This window comes from Conger conger, chromosome 2 (assembly GCF_963514075.1).
Source record: "Conger conger chromosome 2, fConCon1.1, whole genome shotgun sequence".
In the NCBI taxonomy this organism is placed as follows: Eukaryota; Metazoa; Chordata; class Actinopteri; order Anguilliformes; family Congridae; genus Conger; species Conger conger.
Window position 1 is genome coordinate 18,595,180 of NC_083761.1, and position 21,868 is coordinate 18,617,047.

Here is a 21,868-nt window from a genome sequence, read left to right on the forward strand (position 1 = left end):
TGGAGTGGAGAACACAAAAATACACCGGATGTATGAAACACATCTTTGTAAGGGGTAATGCTGGTTAAAAAAACTCAAACTAACTCGAACATAACTTATTCTAAGAAAATTTACTTAACAATAAATGCACTACAATTTGGGCAAAGGAACCTGAATAAATCAGAACTTGTTCCAAGAATGCATCTTGTGCCAAGAAGTACCATTAACCTACTGCTGCTCAAAAAAAGCACTGCCTATTTTCCTGGATATTTTAAAACTGTTTTTATATAAAAATACCCAAATAACTTCAACATATCATTGCAATTATAATGTTATACTGCATCTACTTTTCAGAATAATTCATATCCTTCGGTTTGTGATTTTGGACCACCCACTTCAGTTTGGAACACAGGTTGGACTTTCTAGCAGGACCCAAAGCATACCTCAAAATCCACACAGAAATGGTTCTGCAATGGGCATCTCAGGCGCCAGATCTCAATCCCTCCAAATATGTCCCTTATCCTTGTCAAGCATAACAGGACTCCGCAATGTTATCCTTGCCAGAGGTGGATGCACCACGTACTAAACCAGGGATTCCAATAATTATGAAATCTATTTTTTTATTAAATGAATGTTTAATTTTGGTTGGTTCCATTGAAACATTATTTACATATCACAAGAAGAAGTACAGTATTTTTCACGTTTGCATTTTGAGTCCGTCTCCATGATTATATATATTAATTATATATATTTTTATTTTGTAAATATACGTTTATTTTGTAAAGATTTAGGTGCATTGCCAGTGAGTGGTGCCAAAAATTCTTGAGCCCATTATCTATCGATTGTGCAGATAGTAATGTCTTGTTCTGTCTGCGCAGAATCCACTACTCAGGTCTTGCAAGCATGGCGAATTTTGTGGAGGTTTCCTCGTCGCAGCAATTTGAAGACTTACTAAAAAAAGCTGGAAAGTATGTACTTCTTAGTTCGCCATATGTATGTAGGTATCAGAGCGGGTAACTAGATTCACAAGGTCTGTGAAGGCGATTCACATCAGTTATAGCATATGTTTGAATCACATGGAAGCTAGCTAACTAGCTAGCTAGTCAGGTTACCATGTAAATCTTCAAATGAAATCCGAATGACAGCTAGCCGGCTAAGTTATGGGCGAACTGGTTTTCTTTCTAATTCTAAATCAAGCAAATAACAGGTTCCAGTAACTAAGTTATATCAATAAATGTAATATAATTCGTTTACTTAACGATTTTCAAGAATGCGATCGGATCTATGTTAAACCGCTGTTTGCTGATATGAGCTAACGTCGTATTTTGTGCGGTAGCCAGCCATAAACAGTGTTGTAGAAAGGCCTTTCTGAGTTTAGATCCGAGCTTGGAGGAAACTCTTCGCACATAAAGCTCCTTAAGCTCTTTGTTTCCTTAAATTCCGTTGTTATGTGAACCGTGCTGTTGTTCGTATCAGTCATTAGCCAGATGGCTAGCAAGTGGTCTTTGGTAATGGATTTGATCCATTTGTATGCACTCCTGCACTCAATATTTATTGCTTTTCTGTGCTCGGAGTTAACCCTCCTATTATGTTTTGGGCCAGTGTGACCCCATTCAGTGTTTGACATCTCTTAAAAACCAGTTAACCCTTTGTATATTGACACTGTATGATTTTTCTCATTTCTAATTGGTGGAATTAAATAGTAAACATGCAATAAGTATAATTCTATGCAAAGACCCTCTGTAACTGTATTAAGTGTAAGAAAATATTTTCTCAGATTTCTTTGTGAATGATTCTAGTAGCACTTTCCCATACAGTTGCCAAACTTTCCCTTTCTTTTCCTTAGACGTTTCTCACAGACTTTTCATATATTCATGGATAAAAGGCTAATAATTTGGGAGACAATAAAAGGCGAAACGCTGTGTGTCAAAATTTGACAAATGTAAACCGATCATATAATATTTACATAATAGGAGGGTTAAGTAAGTAAGCTAACAACGGCCATTTTGAAGGTTGCTCCCCGAAAATACATTTCATTGTGTTGACAAGTGTATATATTTTCAAACTTGCTATCTGTTATGGAATGGTGTTCCACACTTCTTCCAAGATTGACCAAAGGGTATGCAAGTTGCTGGGAATTTTTGCAAGACATATTACGTCATTGTGTGTATAGCTACATGTGTAGCTAAAATGATAGTTCACAGTTTGAAGTTTGGTAATATTTCAGTGTTACTGTATGTTTTTGATTGGCTTGTAACACAGCTTGTACAGTGACGCTATGTATGTTGTATGTATGTATCTATATATATGAGCAGGTTCATTCTACCGTGTTTATTCACAATGCAAAACGTACATATTTTCATACACTTCTTTCATTGAGTTCATTGGCTCCACATCAGATTGCGTACAGCATCAGACATATTTAAAACCCAAAAAAAGAAATAGCCTAACTTGTTTTCATTAATATACATTACATTACATTATTGGCATTTTGGCAGACGCTCTTATCCAGAGCGACGTACAGTTGATTAGACTAAGCAGGAGACAATCCTCCCCTGGAGCAATGCAGGGTTAAGGGCCTTGCTCAAGGGCCCAACGGCTGTGCGGATCTTATTGTGGCTGCACCGGGAATCAAACCACCGACCTTGTGTGTCCCAGTCATTTACCTTAACCACTACGCTACAGGCCGCCCCTATAATATAAGCATTGTACCGGCTTTACTTGTAATTTATCCAGATATGCACACGAAGACAATAAATATATGTTTTGCTGCCTTGAGATTCTGTGTCCTTGCAGCTGGATCACTCTTATTTAGCTCTGTAAATTTGAGTCCTGTACATTTCCACTTGCTTGATTGTGGCATCTACAGTATTACAAAAAAACCCCAAAATGAATAGATTGAGTTTAGCAATTTAATATCATAAAATGCTTTTTATAGTCAATACAGTTTTAATGTCCCCAAGAACATATTAGCATGACTATTCAATTGTAACCAAGTCTGTTTTCACCTGTTGACATTGAAATTTCAAACTCAATTCAGTTCAACAGCCATTAACTTGAAAACCTTTGTAAACCTTTGGACTTTATATGTTCTTAATTGAAGTATAGAACATATATTTTTTTTACAGTGACAGCACATATTCATAGTTTTCTACGGTCCTACCACCTGAGTGGTAAACCAACCTCATGATGACTCAAAAATACGACATTATCTGTGTTTAGATTTAAAAAAAGTTTTAATTAAATAAATCATTTTCAAATATGACACTGTTTTTCCATGTTTATAAGCAATTTAACATAAGTCATGCCAAATTATTTGATAAAGAATTTTATTGAGTATGTATTTATGTAGTGCGTGCATATATGCATTTATATATTAAATGACATGTCACTGACATTCCTACCAAAGCTGGTGTCAGAAACTATAATAATTAACTATAATATATAATAAATATAATAATTCTTTGTTTGACACATTTGTTTTGTATCTGTACGAAAACTGTAGGCTATAGAATGCAGCCCCCATCGGTTTTATGACCATTATGAAACATCCATGTACAAATTCACATTTCACTTTGTTCCAAATGCCTTTCCCCCCCCATCAACTGCACAACGGGACATTAAAGCTCTATGTGTAACTGATAATTAGAAAAATACTTGCTTGGCACATTTCAGTTTTTCAGGCAAGTATGTTGTAATTAGTCTGAACAAGTCCCCTCTCCTCAGTCTCTTTGGTTACATATCCATTATGTAATGCGGTGTGATGGATGTCTGGACTGCTTTCTCCTCAGGTCACTCTCGGTGGTACATTTCTATGCATCATGGGCCCAACAGTGTGGCCAGATGAACGATGTGATGGCAGAGCTGGCAGTGGACCAACCTCAGGTGACATTCATCAAGGTACGGCCTCTCCCAGTGCGTCTGCGCTGTCAGCTGTTGAGTCATAGAGATGTCCTCAACTCCGTGGGCAGAGTCACCACCGCAAATGGATCTTCTTTTTATGTTTTAGTGAAAACCATGACATTCAAATTTGTCTTAACTTTAAAGAAGCAGGACAAAGTCCCCGTTTCAGAGGCCCGTGTGTATGAGTGTGGTGGCGAGCGTGTACCTGCTTTTCGGGGGGATCTGAAATGGTTACTTCGACATGGCGAAGCACAAGGTTGAACCTGACCTTCAGCAGTTGGTATTTTTATTTTTTGTCGTTTAAAAGAAACACAGGTCACTGATTGATTGATCTGTATTTTTGTTTCTGCAAGGTCTGCTGTAACCCAGTATTGCAATTTTTCATTTTAATAGATTTTCTCTCCCCCCCCACCCCATCTACCCTTGAAGTCATAGCTGTAGTTGAGACTCATGAAAGGGGCCTCTTTTTCTGGCCCCAGAGGACACTGGCACTACAGGGCCATCGGCTCTTGCTGACCTTTTCGCTCCATCCTCTCATTGTGTCCTGATCAGTTAAGGCACAGGCAGAGAAGGACAATGGGATTGTTAATGGTCATCTACGCGTGTCCGTCAGCCATCCAGCTGATTTGTACAGACAGTCCTGTATTCAGTCAACATTGAACAATTTAACATACATTTGGCTCTCCTGTGTTTTCTAGGTAGGGTTGTTCTTTTCTTTCTTTACTCTCACGTACAATTGGATGTGTTCCGCAATCATTGCTGAACTTTTAATTTAGAAATTCCGAGACAAACTGAAACTCGCCTCTTCAGATTGCAACATAGATCCTCTGACCCCCTTTAGATAACGTTTCTTCTTTCTCTTTCTTTCTTCGGATTTCCTTTGGAATAGTGTCATAGCTGTGTAAAAGTTGTCTGTCGAGTGGTAGTTAGTTTCGATATAAGTTATTGTTTGTTAGGTTAACATTGCAGTTATTGCTTATTAATAGGCTTCTGTGTTTTCTTGGTGATATCACATTTTTCTATTCCTGAGTTACAACGATATTCTCCGCTTCTGAATGTTACTGTTCATAAGAGCACCTGCTAAGTGATTGTAATGATAATAACATAAAATACATTAAAATTGTATTTGTTAGTCCGAGTTAAGAACTGGATTGAATCCAGCCCAATGTGTTAATATAATTCTAGGTGTAGGAACAAGCCTTGAGGTGCTCAGTAGCATGTATAATGGGAGGTTAGTACAGTGTGTTCTGTCACATATTTATTGAAATAATCTTGATAAGCTAGTAAGCTATTTATTGCCATTGCCATAATGGAGATTTTGTGATTTAATGTTACATAAAATTTGGATTACATGGAGCAGTCTAAGCTGTGTTTGTTGTTTTATTTTTACATCAGCACTGTAGATGCACAAAATAGACATACTTAATCAACAGGATTTTCTCCTTGGCGCACAACACACAGTGCCATTTTATATGTTCTGCGTCGTAATGTTTAATTTAGCATTGCTTGTAGTGCGAGTAAAATGAGCTTTTGACGGAAAGGGCAGAATGTGGACGTCACTCTACATCTCTGTTGCTTTAGCGCGACCGTGGAGGCTTGTTGAAGTGCCTGTCAGTTTCCATGTGCAGGTCCATGGATCTTGTCAGAAGCACGAAACCGCCAGATGTGCTCCAGGCAGAAAATAAGCGCTGTTATCACGACATAACTGGGGTCAGTGATTTATGGATTTCAATATCCGGTAGCTAAATATGATTGAAAATTTACTGGGTCAGTAGTGCATCAAAATATTCGTCCTGAGCCTGGGGGTTATTTCATGAAAGTAGCTGTGGAATAAAAACCTGTGAACCTGCTTTGACATTGCGCTCGCTGTTTAGTAGGGCAAATACTCATGCAAAGATCTAAAATTGCTTCTCATAACACTGCTTACCGTTGCTGTTTATATTACCTATTTTTCTTAAAAAAGTGATACACACATACATCCACTGGAAAAGTAATAATACTAGATGACTTAAAATGGCTGTCTGCTCCCTTTAGAAAGTGAGTGCTTTATGTGATTTCAACAATTAGGTTGCCAGGCAGTGAGATTGTAAGGATGCAAAAAAAAAACAAAAAAAAACACTTCAGCATTTCAGGGGGGTAAAGCTCTAATTTAGAGAAATTGAGCTATGTACAGATGGCAGTTAAAACCAAGAACTCTAACTTCAACATGAACAATTATATTGGAGAGGCTTCCGTTGGCATAACCAACCAAGCCAGTCTTTCTTCCAGTATGAATATTTCCAATGCTGTAAGCTCGCCCTTTTCTCTGGCCGCGTTTCCTGTTCGTTTTTCACTTAGGCAACAGAGGCAGATACCTACAGAACCTGTCCGTGCAAGTCTGATGATTTTGAATGTTCATCAGCTTTGTCTGAGCTTAACCCCTTTTGCCATCCATCTTATGAATACCTTTCTTGATACCAAACACAGAATTTCATTTTTGACCTGCTTGACTGTTTCAACTAATATTACATTTCTCAATTTTCTGAAAATTCTTAGCCAGTTCTAAAACTTGACTTATGAAGGACCACGGTGCTGTGTTGATTTTCAGACTAGCCTTTTGTATCCTCATCCTGTTGAAGCTGCAGGCTGTACTGATTTTATAGTATGATGTCCCTTGGCATTGTAATAAGATTGTCTTATTCAGGCTTGCAGTGTGTACATTATGCTACTTTCACTTGACTTGATCTCACTTGCAACAAAAACTCAGTGTTTCATTCAAGTAAAAAAAAAAAAAAAGGAAAAAAAGAATAGTTTTATTGATTATATCAGCCGTATTCTCTTGGCCAGGTTCAGAATAATAATAGTTATTCTGTAAGTACTTGTTATTTCTCTTGAAATCCAATTGGAATTCAGCATTAGGATAAATTATCACCCATTTTACTTTTGTGCATAATTAGTTGTTTGGAAAAGTGCTGTAAGTATAGAAGGACCTCAGGTAAGTTACTGTGGAGTGTGTACTCCCAAACTGAGAGCCTAGGCTCCAGGGTGGTTCTAGGCAGTTTTCACTAAAAATGCACATTTGGTTTTGCTCAGCTATCTAATTATCGGTTGATAGCTGAGCTTAAGAAATGAACCGGTGACCTTTTGCTTCTTCTTTCTCGGATGCAATCTTTTTACCTGCTACAAGACTTCAGTGTCCTCAAGGAGCATAAATTATTCATGCAATTACAATGAGAAGTAGTTTTCGTTTTAGTCAACAAATTATAACTCCAACTTACTGCTCGACACCTCAACATCTATTAGAGCAAAATCCATAGTTCTGGAACTCTCTTTGCAAAATTATTTTCCTACGAAGTCTCCCGTGAAAAGCAACTTTATGTTGGCAGTTTTGAAATGTCGCCGGAATCTTTTCACAGTTGCGTATACACAAATAGTTTTGGGTAAATCATAGTGTGTATTTCAAGAGGAGTGGGTGCAAGGAACATCATTATGAGAATCATTGGACATTCGGGAATACCGTTCCTTAGAAGACACGCTGTTCCCGCTTATTTCCTCAGTCACCTATTTCCGTACCTGAGACCGGCTTTCTAAAAAAAAAAAAAAAAAAAAGAGTCAAACTTGAGAAAAGTGCGTGGCGTACAGCGCCGCACTTTATGAAAGGTGCTTCAAAGTTTCCCTAATTCGATCTCGGAGGACAGGAACAGTGCAGAACAAAAGAGCTGTCCGTCACAGCCTGAGCAGATGAGAGACGCGTCGCTCTCTGGTTTTCGCCTCGGCTTGTTAGAAATTTCAAAGTGCCTTCTCTCCCTCTCCCTCTCCCCCTGAAGTGCGTACCTCGTGGCGGGGTAAATAACGTGTCGAGGAAACACGGTTTTCCTCGCGTACGGATGCGGCGAGTGTTTAATGGTTCAGAAGTGGAACAAAAGGAAACTAACGCTGGTTTGCCCCCCTTACCCCCTTACCCCCTCCCCCCCCCCCCCCCAGCTGGAGGCAGAGGGTGTGCCCGAGGTGTCGGAGAAGTACGAAATCAGCTCTGTACCCACCTTCCTCTTCTTCAAGGTAAGCCTCGGAGTATTGCACACAAACGCACGCACACGCACCTAAGTAGGGACTGCCGTTTCATTAATTAGCGCTGTAGGCAACTGGTCACGAATGGATGCTGTGCGATGCTCACTGATGTTGCTGATGGGCAAGCACACAGTAGTCACATTTAATGAATTGATAATGATAATTATAATTGGTTTTTAATCTAATATTTAAAGCTGTGGATATGTTTGTTCTTTTCATGGTGAGAGCGTGAGCATACAGCATATCTAGGGTGGTGAAAACAGTGGCTAGTTTAATTGTCTAATGAAAAAAGCAGTAGTCAGTTCTGTCTGTGATGACAGTGCTGAGAAAGTAATAAAGCAGTAGTCGGTTCTGTCTGTGATAACAGTGCTGAGAAAGTAATACATCAGCGGTCAGTTCTGTGTCTGTGATGATTGAGAAAGTAATAAAGCAGCAGTCAGTTCTGTCTGTGATGACAGTGCTGAGAAAGTAATAAAGCAGCAGTCAGTTCTGTGTCTGTGATGAAAATGCACTCAGAGAGTAATAAATCAGCTGTCAGTTCTGTGTCTGTGATGAAAGTGCATTGAGAGGAAGGTGAAGGGGAAGTCAGTCCCGTGTGTGATGATGATGGCAGTAAGGGACGGTGAGTTTTTGGGAGACCAGCTGAAAGGGGAGAACAGTGCATCCTGCCACCTGGCCTTCACACCCATGTCCTCACTAGTTCCCACTGAAATAAAAGTCCCCAACGAAAATAAACAAAACCAAAACAAGACCACGAGAATGAAAGTACACAACAATAGATTTTCGTTTATACACATACACACGTTTCCTCTCCTGTCCGTCTGTCTAGGGCAGTGAGAAAGTGGACCGGCTGGACGGAGCTCACGCCCCGGAGCTGACCAAGAAGGTCCAGAAGCTGGCGCCCAGCGCAGCCGGGCCGGCCGGAGGGGCAGAGCCTCCTAAAGAGGACCTGAACGCCCGACTGAAGAAGCTGATCAACGCCGCGCCCTGCATGGTCTTCATGAAGGGGTCGCCGCAGGAGCCCCGCTGCGGTAAACACGCTCGGGGGGCGGGAAGAGTGTGTGTGTGGGTGTGTGAGAGTGTGTGTGAGAGTGTGAGAGTGTGAGAGTGTGAGAGTGTGCGAGTGTACGAGTGTGCGAGTGAGCGTGTGAATGAGTGAGTGAGAGAGTGTGTGCGTGTGTGTGTGTGCGTACGTGTGTGTGTGTGTGTGGAGGCTTTTGGGGAGGCGTTCTATCCCCAGCTCAGCACAGCAGGGAGCTAATCTCACTGACAAGCACTCCTGTGCTGGGGTCCCACTAAGTGCAGAGGGGCTAATGCTCAATAATAACACCCCCCATACACATTTGAAAGGCTCCGATTGGGGGGGGGGGGGGGGGTGGATTTGTTGTGTAAAGAGATTTGTAACATTAATTTATCAATGGAAACATTCAATTGAATGCAAGAAAGCAGCCAGCCCCCCCCCCACCTTCTCCCCTTGGGAGGTGGAAGCAGTCTGGGGAAGTCTGGTTTCTGTGATTTGGGGTGTGGCTGATTTTTGCCAGGATCACAGGCACCAGTGATACGGCAGAATCGGGGCAGAATTGATGTATTTCTTTTCACAAGCAAGGAAAATGTGGTGTTCTGTGTAGCGGCCCACAGACGTGGGGTGGCTGTAGAGTACTTAGTGACTTTCTGAGTGAGTGAGGGTGTTTCTGCGCTGCCACTTAAGTGCTTCTGTTGCCATAGTAGTAAAGCATTAGTTCACTCTTTAAAAAAATAAAAATAAAGTGTATATCCTTTATTTGTCTTTTGGCCATACGACAGCAGTCTGCTTAGCACAGGCTATGTTGTCGAATTCAGAACCCCGTACGGTGGTCTTAAAGTAGATTACAATGGCCCAGTTCACGTGGAAGCCTATTTCAGCAATGTTCACATGCAGCTGTGGGAAATCAGAGCTTCTTTTGTTTAGGAAGCCTAATTATGTAATATTTTCCATATAATTTACATTGAGCATAACGCGTAGTGCACCCTTATTGCGGTGCCTAATTGCCAATATATTCCTTTTATGCCTCTACTCAGCTAGTGCTGTGATTTAACATAGCTACTGCTTTGCCACCAATTTTGAACATGTAACCATCTAACCTAGTGGGATTAGATTTTTCTGAAAACACCGAGTTCTGTTGTGTAATGACGCATTATCTGGTGGAGCCTGACTGTGTTAGCATTAGCGGGGAGCTCCGTCGACTCTAAATTAAAAGGTTGGGAACGAGGCGGCGGAATCAAACAGTGGTGTGCAAACACGCTTTTATTTGGGACGCTTGCATAATAAGATATCTTTCCCTTGAAAAAAAAAAAGAAAAAAGTACGGCTTTAATTTTGCTTGTCCTCAAGCAGGGCGTCTGTAGATGGTGCTCCCGAAGCTTTAAAAAAAAAAAAGAAGAAAAAAAAAGAAAAAAACTAAACAAAACCCACACCAATCAATCTCTCTTGTCTGGTAGTTGTTGCCTAGAGCCAGAGAAGGCAGCTGGACTACATGTTTGCTTGGTGTAATAGAAACAAGTTAATATATCGCCAACTGAATAACCATTAGTGAGAGGCCTCTAGCTGTTTTATAATGAATTCCCAGATGAATGGGGAAATATCAGAATGAGTATTTTACTGCAGGCTGTACGTGAAGTTAACACTTCACCTCACTGTACCGAAGCGAGCGAAGGCTCACTGGCGTCTCAAAGCCACATGCTGCAAATATAAACAAAGCACGTCATTTTTACATCATGTATACAGGTTCTCCGAGGCCGATTTAATGATGAGTCTCTGAAGCAATGCTTGCGAGGTTTGGGCTCCAGCACACTGCTCACGGTCAAATTGAACATAAAAAAAAGAAGAAAAATCAATTCTTTGTTTTCACTATTGAATGTCGGTTGGCGAGGTATCTGCTTTGGCTCATTAGAATAGGGCTTGTGGCCTGAAACCCTTAAGGGGTGGAGGGAGTGGAGGTCACAGTTGTTGTGGGGTTTAGCTATTAGCATTATGCAATACGAAGATAGGTGTGAGAAAATAATATATCAAATCATCTAACTGCTGGAGGCTCAAGATTCACACTGCTTACCTGTATAATAAAGTGCTCATTATTTCCCCTGTTGACTGGCAGCTAGTGAATTGCATTGTGTGTAATTGGCCTTGGCGACCTGTAATCAATAGCAGTGTCAAATGAGTCAATATTCCATCTAATATGAGCCGTATGCAGGAGGTGAAGTCACCGTTTTCAGGGAGAAAGTAATGATCGATGCTGCAATATACAGTGAGGAGCACTTTGTTCAATTAAAGAGTCGATCCTTAATTTTTCAGCTTTGGTTGATTTGAGGTTGATATGGTGACTGGTGGTCACAAAAGTAAATTTTCACTGTCCAAATATCAGATTACGAAGAACGAAGATTAAAATAGGATCACATCAAGTGCTTGTTTTTCTTAGAGGATAATCCAGCGGTAGCCTATTTTGGAGAAACAAAACTGCCTAGACAACCAAAAATGTCACCTGACATCGTAGTATTAAGCGATATATCAAACCTTGATGCTTTTTGGGTTTTAGATGGTGGCTCTTTTGTGGTTGACATGCAAGGTCTGGTGCGTCATCGCATTTGAACACCACCCAGAGAAAATGACATGTAGAGGAGCGGTTACAGAACGCAAACCGCCTGAACCAGTTTTGCTATGAGAATACCATCATTTTCTAATATGACAAAAATTAAGGTTTGACATAATCTGTCATTGGATGATAGTTTCAGACAATGTGCACAGTGCAGTCCGTAAGTATTTGGGCAGCGGTACAGTTTCTGCGTACCAGAACATTGGATTTCAAATGAAGCAATGAATATGAGGCTAAGGTGTCACCTTTTGCATACAGATCAGGTGACATTTTAGGGGACCAAAAGTAATTGGACAGCTGGGTTCTGATTAGTCAGGTATAAGAGCTTTCAGTATCTTGACTTGATTCTAGGTTTCCGATTGCCTTTGTTACTGGCATTTGTCAACATGAGGACCAGAGTTGTGCAAGTGACAGTCAAGGAAGCTGTTAGGAAAAAACAAAAAAAATAGAGACATAGCAATAGGCTTTCTGAAACACGCTGTTTGGAACACAGTTCCAAAACTCAAGAGTTCCAAACGCAGTCCTCAAATTAAAGATGACAGTCTGCAATGTAACCATATATGCAGAGTTTCATTTCAAATCCAAAGTGCTGGAGTACGTGTCTTGACCTGGTGCATTGATCGCAGCCCCAATCTTCTCAGGGCTGTCCTTGACAGACGGTGATAACAAATAATCAACCGGTGTACAAATTGTGTGTGCTCATTATCTTTCAGATTAATAAGTAATTAATAATAAAAAAGCATGCATGCACACTCATAGAATGTAAGAAATGATGGGCATTGCTGAAAAACAAAATAGGACTTCTCTTGTTCTGTCAGTACCCTTTCACTTTTTTCCAGTTAAATTAATTCAATACTTTCTTTTTCTTTCTTTCTTGCTTTCTTTCTTTCACTTTTTATTTTGTTACCTTTTGTTCTTTCTTTCTTGCTTTCATTTTCTCTTTCTTGTTCTTTCTTTCTCTTTCTTTCTTTCTACTCAATTCAGATCAACCCCAAACAACCTCAGTCATCTTCAACTGTCATCATTAACGTGTTATATCGTGTTCTGGCGAACCAACACACATTTTTACTTACACAATAATTATTATTTAAAACGCTTTCTTGGTTCCCTCCAAAATTGCGGGCCCTGCTCTGGTCTATGGCATGCGTCGTGTGAAATGCGCCGAGCGCCCTGTTCTGGTCTATGGCATGCGTCGTGTGAAATGCGCTGAGCGCCCTGTCCCATTGCTCTCGCAGGCTTCAGCAGGCAAATCGTGCAGATCCTGAAGGAGCGCAGCATCAAGTACAGCAGCTTCGACATCCTGTCTGACGAGGCGGTGCGGCAGGGCCTGAAGACCTACTCCAACTGGCCCACGTACCCCCAGGTTTACGTCAACGGCGAGCTGCTGGGGGGGCTGGACATCATCAAGGTGCGTAGCGTAGCCTAGCACGGGCGGGCGTGGGTGGGCGGGCTCTGGGAGCGCATTATGCGCCGGCTGCCGGTTAATTCCTTCCCCCGGTCGTTTCCTCCCCGCTCCCCTTTTGTGGCGCTTCGGCAGAAAAGGCATCTCCCACTTAAAAGGCACCAGGACCCCCCGCTGGGGGGAGGTGGGCTGGATTAGCCAGGGGCGTCCCGGTGGCTAGAGCCCGCTAACGTACGCTAACGCGCGCGCCTCGCCTGCGTTTGATAGCGGCCCCCAGGCGCTGGGGCGCTTTTGGGCTGCCCCTCCCTCATTAGGCAAACGGTCCACCTGCACACCGCAGAGAGGAGTCCCTGCTGAGTACCCACCCCCCAGCTCCATCACCTCACCGTGCGCGCGTGTGTATGCGTGTTTGACTAAATGTGTGTGTGTACCTGCGGGTGTGCGCCGGTGTGTGTGTCTGTGAGTGTGCATGTGTGCATGCCTGTGCCTGCATGTGTGGGAGTGCGTGTGCATGTGAGTGGCTGTGTGTCTGTGTGTGCGCATATGTGGGTGTGTGTTTGTTTGTGTCTTTCTGTGTACACGCATGTGTGCGTGCATTTGCATTTGTTTGTGTGTGTGCATGTGTGTATCTGTGCATGTGTGTATCTGTGTGTGCATGTGTGTGTGTCTTTGTGCACCCTTGTGTATGTCTGTGTGCATGTCGATGTTTGTGTGTCTATGTTTGTGTATCTGTGTGCATGTGTGTGTGTCTTGATGTGCGCATGTTTGCCCTTGTGAGTGTCTGTGTGCGTGTCTATGTTTGCGTATCTATGTTTGCGTGTCTATGTTTGTGTGTCTGTGTGTGCGTGTGTCTATGGGTCTGTGTCTGTGTCTGTGTGTGCGTGTCTATGTGTCTGTGTGTGCGTGTCTATGTGTCTATGTGTCTGTGTGTCTGTGTGTGCGTGTCTATGTGTCTATGTGTGCGTGTCTATGTGTCTGTGTGTGCCTGTGTGTGCTTGCGTACGCCTGTGAGTGCACACCCGCTTGCATGTGGAAGAACACGGCTGTTACAGAAAAACTCCATTACCCAGGAGCTAGAGACCCCGTTCCCACACTGCCTCTGCATGTGTCACAGGAAATGGCCGAGTCCGGAGAGCTGGAGACCGCCTGCCCGACGGCGGTGACGCTAGAGGAAAGGTAGGACCGGAGCTTCGCCCGTTAGCCGCGCACAACCTCCAAAAACCTTCCGCCGCACCCAGACGTCGGCCTCAATCCCCTGTCCCCTGTCCCCACAGGCTGAAGTCCCTCATCAACAGAAGTCCCGTGGTGCTTTTCATGAAGGGCAGCAAGGAGGTGAGCTCTCCCACGAACGCACACGAGCGCGTTAAACAGGACGGGCGAACGTATCCGGCCGAGTTTTTATTTTCCTTCCGGAAAAGCCCGTAGGAGAGGAAGGGGGAAAGGTGCATGCATACGTTTAAAAGGCTGTGCGAAATTGACACTAATCTGAAATCGATGAGGAACCATAACATGAATCGGAGGCAGCCGAGGTTCCTCCTCTGTAACGGAGCGAAGAGACCCTTCACCTCCTTCTCCTTTCTCATCGATTTTCGCCGCGTGCAGATGAAAGGAGATCCTCAGCGCCGGTTTAAAGCCAGTCCCGGGTGAATCCCAACTCTCTTCTCTCCTTTTTCCCAGATTCAGAACTCTTCACAACAGTTTTTTTTTTTCTTCCCAGCCGTGGCTTGAAAGGCTGTTTTAAAGTGTTTCTATTTGATGGCGGTTGGAAATATAAAATGCTAAATGAAAGCTTGGTTCGATGTTATTCCTCAGACCGAGGCAGATGAGTTTCTGTCTCCCGCTTCTGAGCGCTTATCTTTTGTCGTCTCCAGAAGTGTTCACACGCGGCGAATGTTTCAAATAGCTCGGCTTTTGTTCCAAAGACGAGGAAATATCTCTCTCTGATTCTGCGCTCTAAAGCGGAATTGTACGATTGTACGACTTCCATCGTTGTCATCGTGAGATAAGGTTCGCCGCCGTTCTTTGATGCTAACGACCGTCTTTGTGAATATTTAGGTGGCCAAATGTGGATTCAGCAGGCAAATAATTGAAGTGATGAACAGCGCTGGGTAAGATTTCACAAGTTCAATTCAGGCGTTACTTTTTCTGAACGGAAAGATCTGATCGTGTGCATTGCATGTGTGTGAGTGGGAGACGGTGTGTGGTTCGAGAGTGTCTTTGTATTAGCTCAATGATCATATCGTTTTGACAAAAGAAATTCAGATTCACAAAGGTAGATAAATACGTGTCGCTGGAATTGTGTCTGATTCCTTACAAGTTGTCTGTGTTCTGTTTCTCTTCAGTTATGCAACTAACAAAGGCAGAATTCAACTTTATAATGAGTGGAGATGTGGAGATCAGTTATCCAAACTGTAACCTGCCCCAGTATAGCCTGACTGGCAGAACATCCAAATGATAGTCCTGTGGATAATAGCATTCAGATTCTAGCCTAAATGCCATTCCAATTATGGCTGGCTTTTGTTTTAAATGTCTTCTGAATTTGCCGAGGGGATATGCCTGCAATACTGTCTGTGCTGTCAATGACTGTCATCTGACTACATTTTTTTTCTCATATTCATTTCAGCGTGGATTATGACACGTTTGATATTCTTGCAGATGAAGAGGTAGGTCATGACCCGGAAATATGTTCGAGAGTTCTGCACAGCATGATTATGTTGACAGAGGAATGATTATGCTTTTATATATGCAAGCGACATCCCTAAGTAACAATGTGTTGTGAATGAAACATCAGTTGTAAATACCTAATGGTTTTGAAGCAAGCTATTGGACTATTCATGATTATTCATGCAACATTTGACAAATGTGTGCTGATTTTGTGTACAAGGCACGGGTGTCCGATCTTTCCAAAAAGGGCCGGTGTAGGTGTTGTTTGTTTTTAGCCCAGCGCTACAATACCCGATTCAACTAATTAACTGCTAACAATCAACTTATTAATAAATATTCAATTACCTTTTAAGTAGAAACAGGTTTCCTAGTGCTAAGCTGCAAAAAAATGTCATGCATATTTCTACCTTTCTTTACACAATTTTGTAGGTTCGGCAAGGACTGAAAACCTATTCCAACTGGCCAACATATCCTCAGCTGTATGTGAAAGGTGAACTCATTGGTGGCCTGGATATTGTAAAGGTGAGAGTTGTTCACATAAAACCGTTGTGGCGCAACACCCGATCTCTACAGTGGCGTTGTCTTTTTTCTTGTTTTTTTTACTTGCAATGAACACGTGTGCACTACCTTTGCTTGTCCACCAGATGGCAGCTAAGCTCCATCACTGACTTCTGTGCCTCCAGATGCCGGAGATAGGGCAATCATCTAAACCAACAGTTTTCTTGCCAGATCCAGGGACCCCCCCAGTATCCAACATATTTAGGGGACCACCATCATAATTTAAAAAGAAAAATATTTAAAAAACAACTTTTATAAAGAACTTGGACCAGGGATGTTGGTTTAAATGGTGTGAAAGCTAGTTGCTAGTTTTCAGAACTAGTGGACTGGTGATAACTATTAAAGTAGAAGTGGTGTGGGAAATCACTAATCACTAAGATAAAGTGGTCTCCCCAAAGATTTGCTTACTAGAGAGTTGTGCATAGCGACTAAACGTGGCATCATGGGAACATAGTTGAAAAACATGGTGTTTCAAAGTAGTAATGACTACCCAATAACTAGCATGTATTCTTTTTGAACTATCATGTGTTACCAAAATTCTGGCACGAAATGGAGTATGGATTTATATTTGTTCACAATATAGAAGTAGTTGTTTGGGAATTGCCTTTGCTGTGAGGCAGTTCTCTATAGAGCCCTCCACAGCAAGAAACATGCGGATCTGGCAGTTCTTTATCAGCCTGTGGCAAGACAACCCTTGAGTTACTTTTATCTTTAAATTCCCTTTAATGAAATTACTCAATAGACCACACTGGCAATGTTTCTGTTCTTAATGAAATTGAATCTAGGTTTTTTTAAAGTTTAAACATTTAATTATCAAGGTGATTTAAAGGGGTTTAACGCTTGTTATATTGGAAAACTCAATGTTGCTGTTTCCCGGTGTCTCTTTAGGGTTGATTACTAGCAATCTAATGGCAACGGATTGCACTTAACCATGAATGGGGAAATCCACCTTGCTGACTTCACTTTGTGCAACAATACCTGACTTTGCTTCTACGAAAACTTGTTTTAAGATAGTTAATTGTCCTGAAGCATGTTTTTCATCCCATCGATCTGTGCGGGCAGGCAGTAACAACTGACAAAAAAAAGTTCCGGTTTTGACCGATACCGCTTTTAATTTGTATTTGAACTTGTTGCAAGTATACGTCTCTGGTGACATTATTTATTTGTGTTTGTCATGTAGCATAAGGCTAATAATGTGATGTGATGTATTCTAACGGTTGCTAGGTCCTCGTTATACGTTCTACTTTTGAAAGAGTAATTTACTGTTTAATCCCGTAGCCGTATATGTAATTCACTTTGCCAATGTAAGAGCCGTTAGGCGGTCTCAAAATTTTCTTGCAACATATTTCTCCTCACAGGTTTTGAATAGTTAGTCCTTAGTCCTTGAGTGTGCTGTGCTTGATTTGTATTTACAGGAGCTAAAAGAGAGCGGGGACCTCCAGACCGTCTTGAAAGGCGAAAACTAGTGCCAACGGCAATGCTGACCTGACGCCCCGGGAACAATTCGCGCCGTATAAACGATAAGGATCCTTCCCGTTTTACCCATTAGGCTGGGAAAGGAAGAAGCAATCTGTCTTACATCCGCCAATTTCTGTTTTTCTTTTTTTACTCGTTTTCTTTCCCTTCCAGACACACACGTAGGGTATGTGGCTCAGCACAGGAGGGTGTTTTTAAAACGCAGGCTGCACTTGCTCTATTCAAAATAAATCTGTCCATGTAATATTCTCAAGGTGTGGCGTGTCATAATTGTGTGCGTGGTGATACGAGTTAAGCAGCATAAATACAAATAGTCGCGGTTGGCCGCGTTTATTTGTGCCAGAAGTTGCGAGTATTTTTAGCGCAGGAGAGTGACAGGTATGTGACTTGAAGGCATTGTGTGAGAATGCGGCGGAGGTGTGTTAATGGGCACTTAAAAATAAATAATGCAGAGATATTCAATGTAAGCACTTGCCTTGACTGGCCACTTGCCAATTGGCGCTGTTGTGCCATTAGCCATTAACAAGCTCCTTTTCAGACTGCACCGGGCTCACCTGTGGCTCCTCCGCTAATTACAGCACTGGGACGGATCAGCAGCGCTAACGCGAACGTCCAGTGGGGCCGTCCACTCCTTCACTCCTCTGTTCTGTCACTCTTCTCTCCTCTTCGCACAACGATGCTCTCTCTCACAACTGCAGGCGGCGAGGCTGTTTGAAATCGCCAGAAGCAAGGAGTTACTGCGCGAATGAGCTCGTTCTGTGTCTATTTTTGTAGCTCGTGTTCGAGAGCCCTTCTCAGCGGACAATGAAGTTTTTATTTTTGGAGACAAACCTTTGACGTCAACCTGGATTTATGGAGGTAGAATACAAAATTAAAAACGGTTGGAGCACAGGGCTGACTAATGGTGTGGCTTAAAATGTCTTGGGGAGTAATGTTCCCATTTTAATTGAGGGGGACAGCTGACAGCTGTTTTCCCAGTGGTGCAGTGTACCCATACCTAATGGCTGTTGGTCAGGTGAGATAATGGGGAAAGAAGGCTTTACAATATTCCTAGAATGGCAGGCATCGCTCACCCTTCATTCTTGCCAATATATATTTTCCCAGTTTCTTGTTCAATATATAATACCGGTTTCAGTATAAGTTTGGGACCATGTAGCATAGTGGTTTAGGTTTATGACTGGGACCCCCCAGGGTTGGTGGTTCAATCCCCGGTGTGGCCGCACAGCTGTTGGGCAAGGCACGTAACCCCACGTTTCTCCGGGGGGGATTGTCTCCTGCTTAGTGTAATCACTTGAACATCGCTTTGGATAAAAACATCAGCTAAATAACATTACATTACATTATTGGCATTTGGCAGATGCTCTTATCCAGAGCGACGTACAGTTGATTAGACTAAGCAGGAGACAAGGGCCCAACAGCTGTGCGGATCTTATTGTGGCTACACCGGGATTAGAACCACCGACCTTGTGTGTCCCAGTCATTTACCTTAACCACTATGCTACAGGCCGCCCTGTAACATGTAATGTAATGGGAGCCACACTTCATTCTCTCCACTATTTTTATTTTTCATGTGTAGTTCTGCTTGACTCTTTGTCGGACATAGTAAATGGCCTGCATTTATATAACGCTTTTATCTAAAGGGCTGATGCCTCTCATTCACCCATTCTCTCTCACACACACACACTCACCGTGATAGGCTACCATGAAAGGTATCATTCAGCTCGTTGGGAGCAATTGGGGGTTAGGTGTCTTGCTCAAGGAGACTTCAACCGGCAATCTTCCGACTGCCAAGCGACTTCTCTTACCCCCTGAACTAATGTCGCCCCTATCTTTTATAAACTGTGTAGAACTGTTTGTGATTTTTGGGGTTTTTTTGGGGGGAGTTTCTTGCCAAAGTCCGGCATGATATGTGTGGTCATAGGGAGGGATAATCACTAGGCTATATCAGTCTTTTTTATTTTTATTTTATTGCTGCATAATTTATTAATTTTGGTAAATCCATGTCTGTGCTACAACCACGCACTACCTAATTTCCCCCTCCGGAAAGTAGGTCTATTCATTTTGGTTTTGGCATAGCATCCTGTATCCACAACTGAGAAAGGTAATGAAAAGCCTTATTGTAATAATCTGAAATGTCCCACTATAGTGGGGATGGCGGAGATTGATGGATTGTAAAATTGACTAATGAATGAAAGAATATGAAGAACATAAGCCACTCTACAGTGATTAGGCCTACACAATGTCTGGTGGCTCTCCTTGGTTAGTTACTCGTTTATTTGAGGAATAATAGGTTGCTATACAGTATTCAACTATCATAAAGAGAGACATTAATTTAGAAATGCATTGTATGCATTAAAATACGCCGTGCTTAGACAGTGTATCGGAAGTACCCCCTGGTCACATTCCAAGCGCCCGTAAATTGTATTGAAGCACCATTTTAGGAACCAGCAACCACAGCATTGAAATGGCACAAAACCTCTTTTTAGGAAGTCTAAAGTGGTTCACAGAATAGCTTTCTCTTTTATAACGGAGCCGTAGTGCCGTAGTTATCACTGAATCGCTTTACATGTCATTACTGTTATTATTGACTTGAAACAAGACATGACACTGCAGCAAAGGGCAGGCCTCGCTCGTCTTGTGGTCTAGACTCTAGTCCGTTCTGGATTATAAACAAACGTAACTATACTTTCAGAGACTGAAGGCAAAGTTAAAGGAATAATGTATACTACAAAAAATGTATTTCTTACTAATGAGACCTCTGACAAATAAGTAAATACAAAACCCTAATGAAAATAGCATGCGCTTCTCTTATTTATTCAGGGTTGATACAACACTGTAGCCTTATCCAGAATGCCTCAGGCATTTTATTTTAAACCATTAAAGGCTGAGATCAACTAAACATTTTTCAACTTCTAGACTTAATCCCCTGGAGTTTAGTAGGATGCATTGCATTCGTTTTTGAACGTCTCTACGTTTCATTTCAATACGCATCATAAAGCTTGTAACACGTATGTCCTATAGAAAGCAAAAGCCGCTTTGTCTTTCGGCGGAGAAATGCAGTATTCTCTGTAACCTTGCTGTGTCTTTGCTCAAAGCATGTTTTGTGGGCTTCATTAAAACTGTTTCTAGGATGAAGTGTGATTTCATACTCCTCCGCCTGGGAGCCGATAAAAGACGACGGCTACACCGAGATGGAAAGGGTTTGGCGAGCGTTCGAGATGAACTGCCTGCTTTCTGTTGTGTTGCTCCAACCTTTATCTTCCTGAAATGTTTAACCTTGAATAGGCCCAGACAGCGCGGGTCACAGCTCCATGGCTATCCAAGCAGAAACCGCGCGGCAGTAGGTAGAATAAATAAATAAATAAAAACGATGGCCTTTTCGGGAGATCAATAATGTCATCTTCCTCCTACGAAGAGGGGAATAAAAGCCCATAATATCATTACTTGGACTGTCATTGCAGTTTTCGGTAGCAATCGAGGAATAAAACGCTTGTCATTATTGGAGTTTTAATTGCATTATGTAAATGATACACGTTTTAGACACGTTGCATGGTTACCAACACGCAACATACGTGGAACCCCCAAAAAACGAATTAAAGCGATATCACGGCCAAAGGCTACAGGTTACCTTCAGCATACGTCTGCAGTCTACCCTCGTGTATGCTTTTTTGTTTAGGTTTAATTTGCAAAATCTTAACGTAACTTTCTTGTAATGAAAAGGTTGGAATACTGTCATGCAGACTAGATAGATAGGCATAGAGGTATTCCCATGCAGTCACAAAAGTCATGTTCATATATAGATACAGACAACGTTGTAGTCAGAAGGCATACACCATCCTGACGACCAGAGGACAAACTATGGATGAAAAACTGATGGGACAGAAGAATTCATAAAGAATACTGAAAACATAAGTTTTGAATGTTTTAGAAAAGTGAAGAAACAGGTGGGCTCAGAAGACCAAATTATCCAAGGAAGACAACTGCAGCTAAGAATCCTAAGAGCTGTGAAGATAAAAGAATGGTCAGTAACATCATCAGAATTTGGAGTTTTATGAACATATGAGACCAAAATAAACCTAGAAGAAATAAAAAAAAGTGTAGATAAGCAAGCCTACAAGTACAAGTTTTTGTAAGGGAGAATGGCAGCGATAAAGAGAATTCTGAAGTGTATAGACTGATTTTGTCTGGCTGTGCATAAAAAAATCCTACAACCT

At 42.0% G+C, this 21,868-nt stretch overlaps 1 protein-coding gene across 1 annotated transcript; it reads left to right on the plus strand.

The window, feature by feature from the left end:
• Positions 1 to 28: 28 nt before the first annotated feature.
• Positions 29 to 17,902, plus strand: glrx3 (glutaredoxin 3). Its single transcript, XM_061230380.1, has 12 exons — positions 29 to 54; positions 771 to 947; positions 3,771 to 3,879; positions 7,846 to 7,920; positions 8,759 to 8,960; positions 12,790 to 12,962; positions 14,071 to 14,132; positions 14,231 to 14,288; positions 15,012 to 15,064; positions 15,580 to 15,619; positions 16,050 to 16,142; positions 17,594 to 17,902. Exons 1-12 carry the CDS (start codon positions 29 to 31, stop codon positions 17,642 to 17,644), a joined length of 1,119 nt encoding a protein of 372 aa, XP_061086364.1. The 3' UTR covers positions 17,645 to 17,902.
• Positions 17,903 to 21,868: the final 3,966 nt, after the last annotated feature.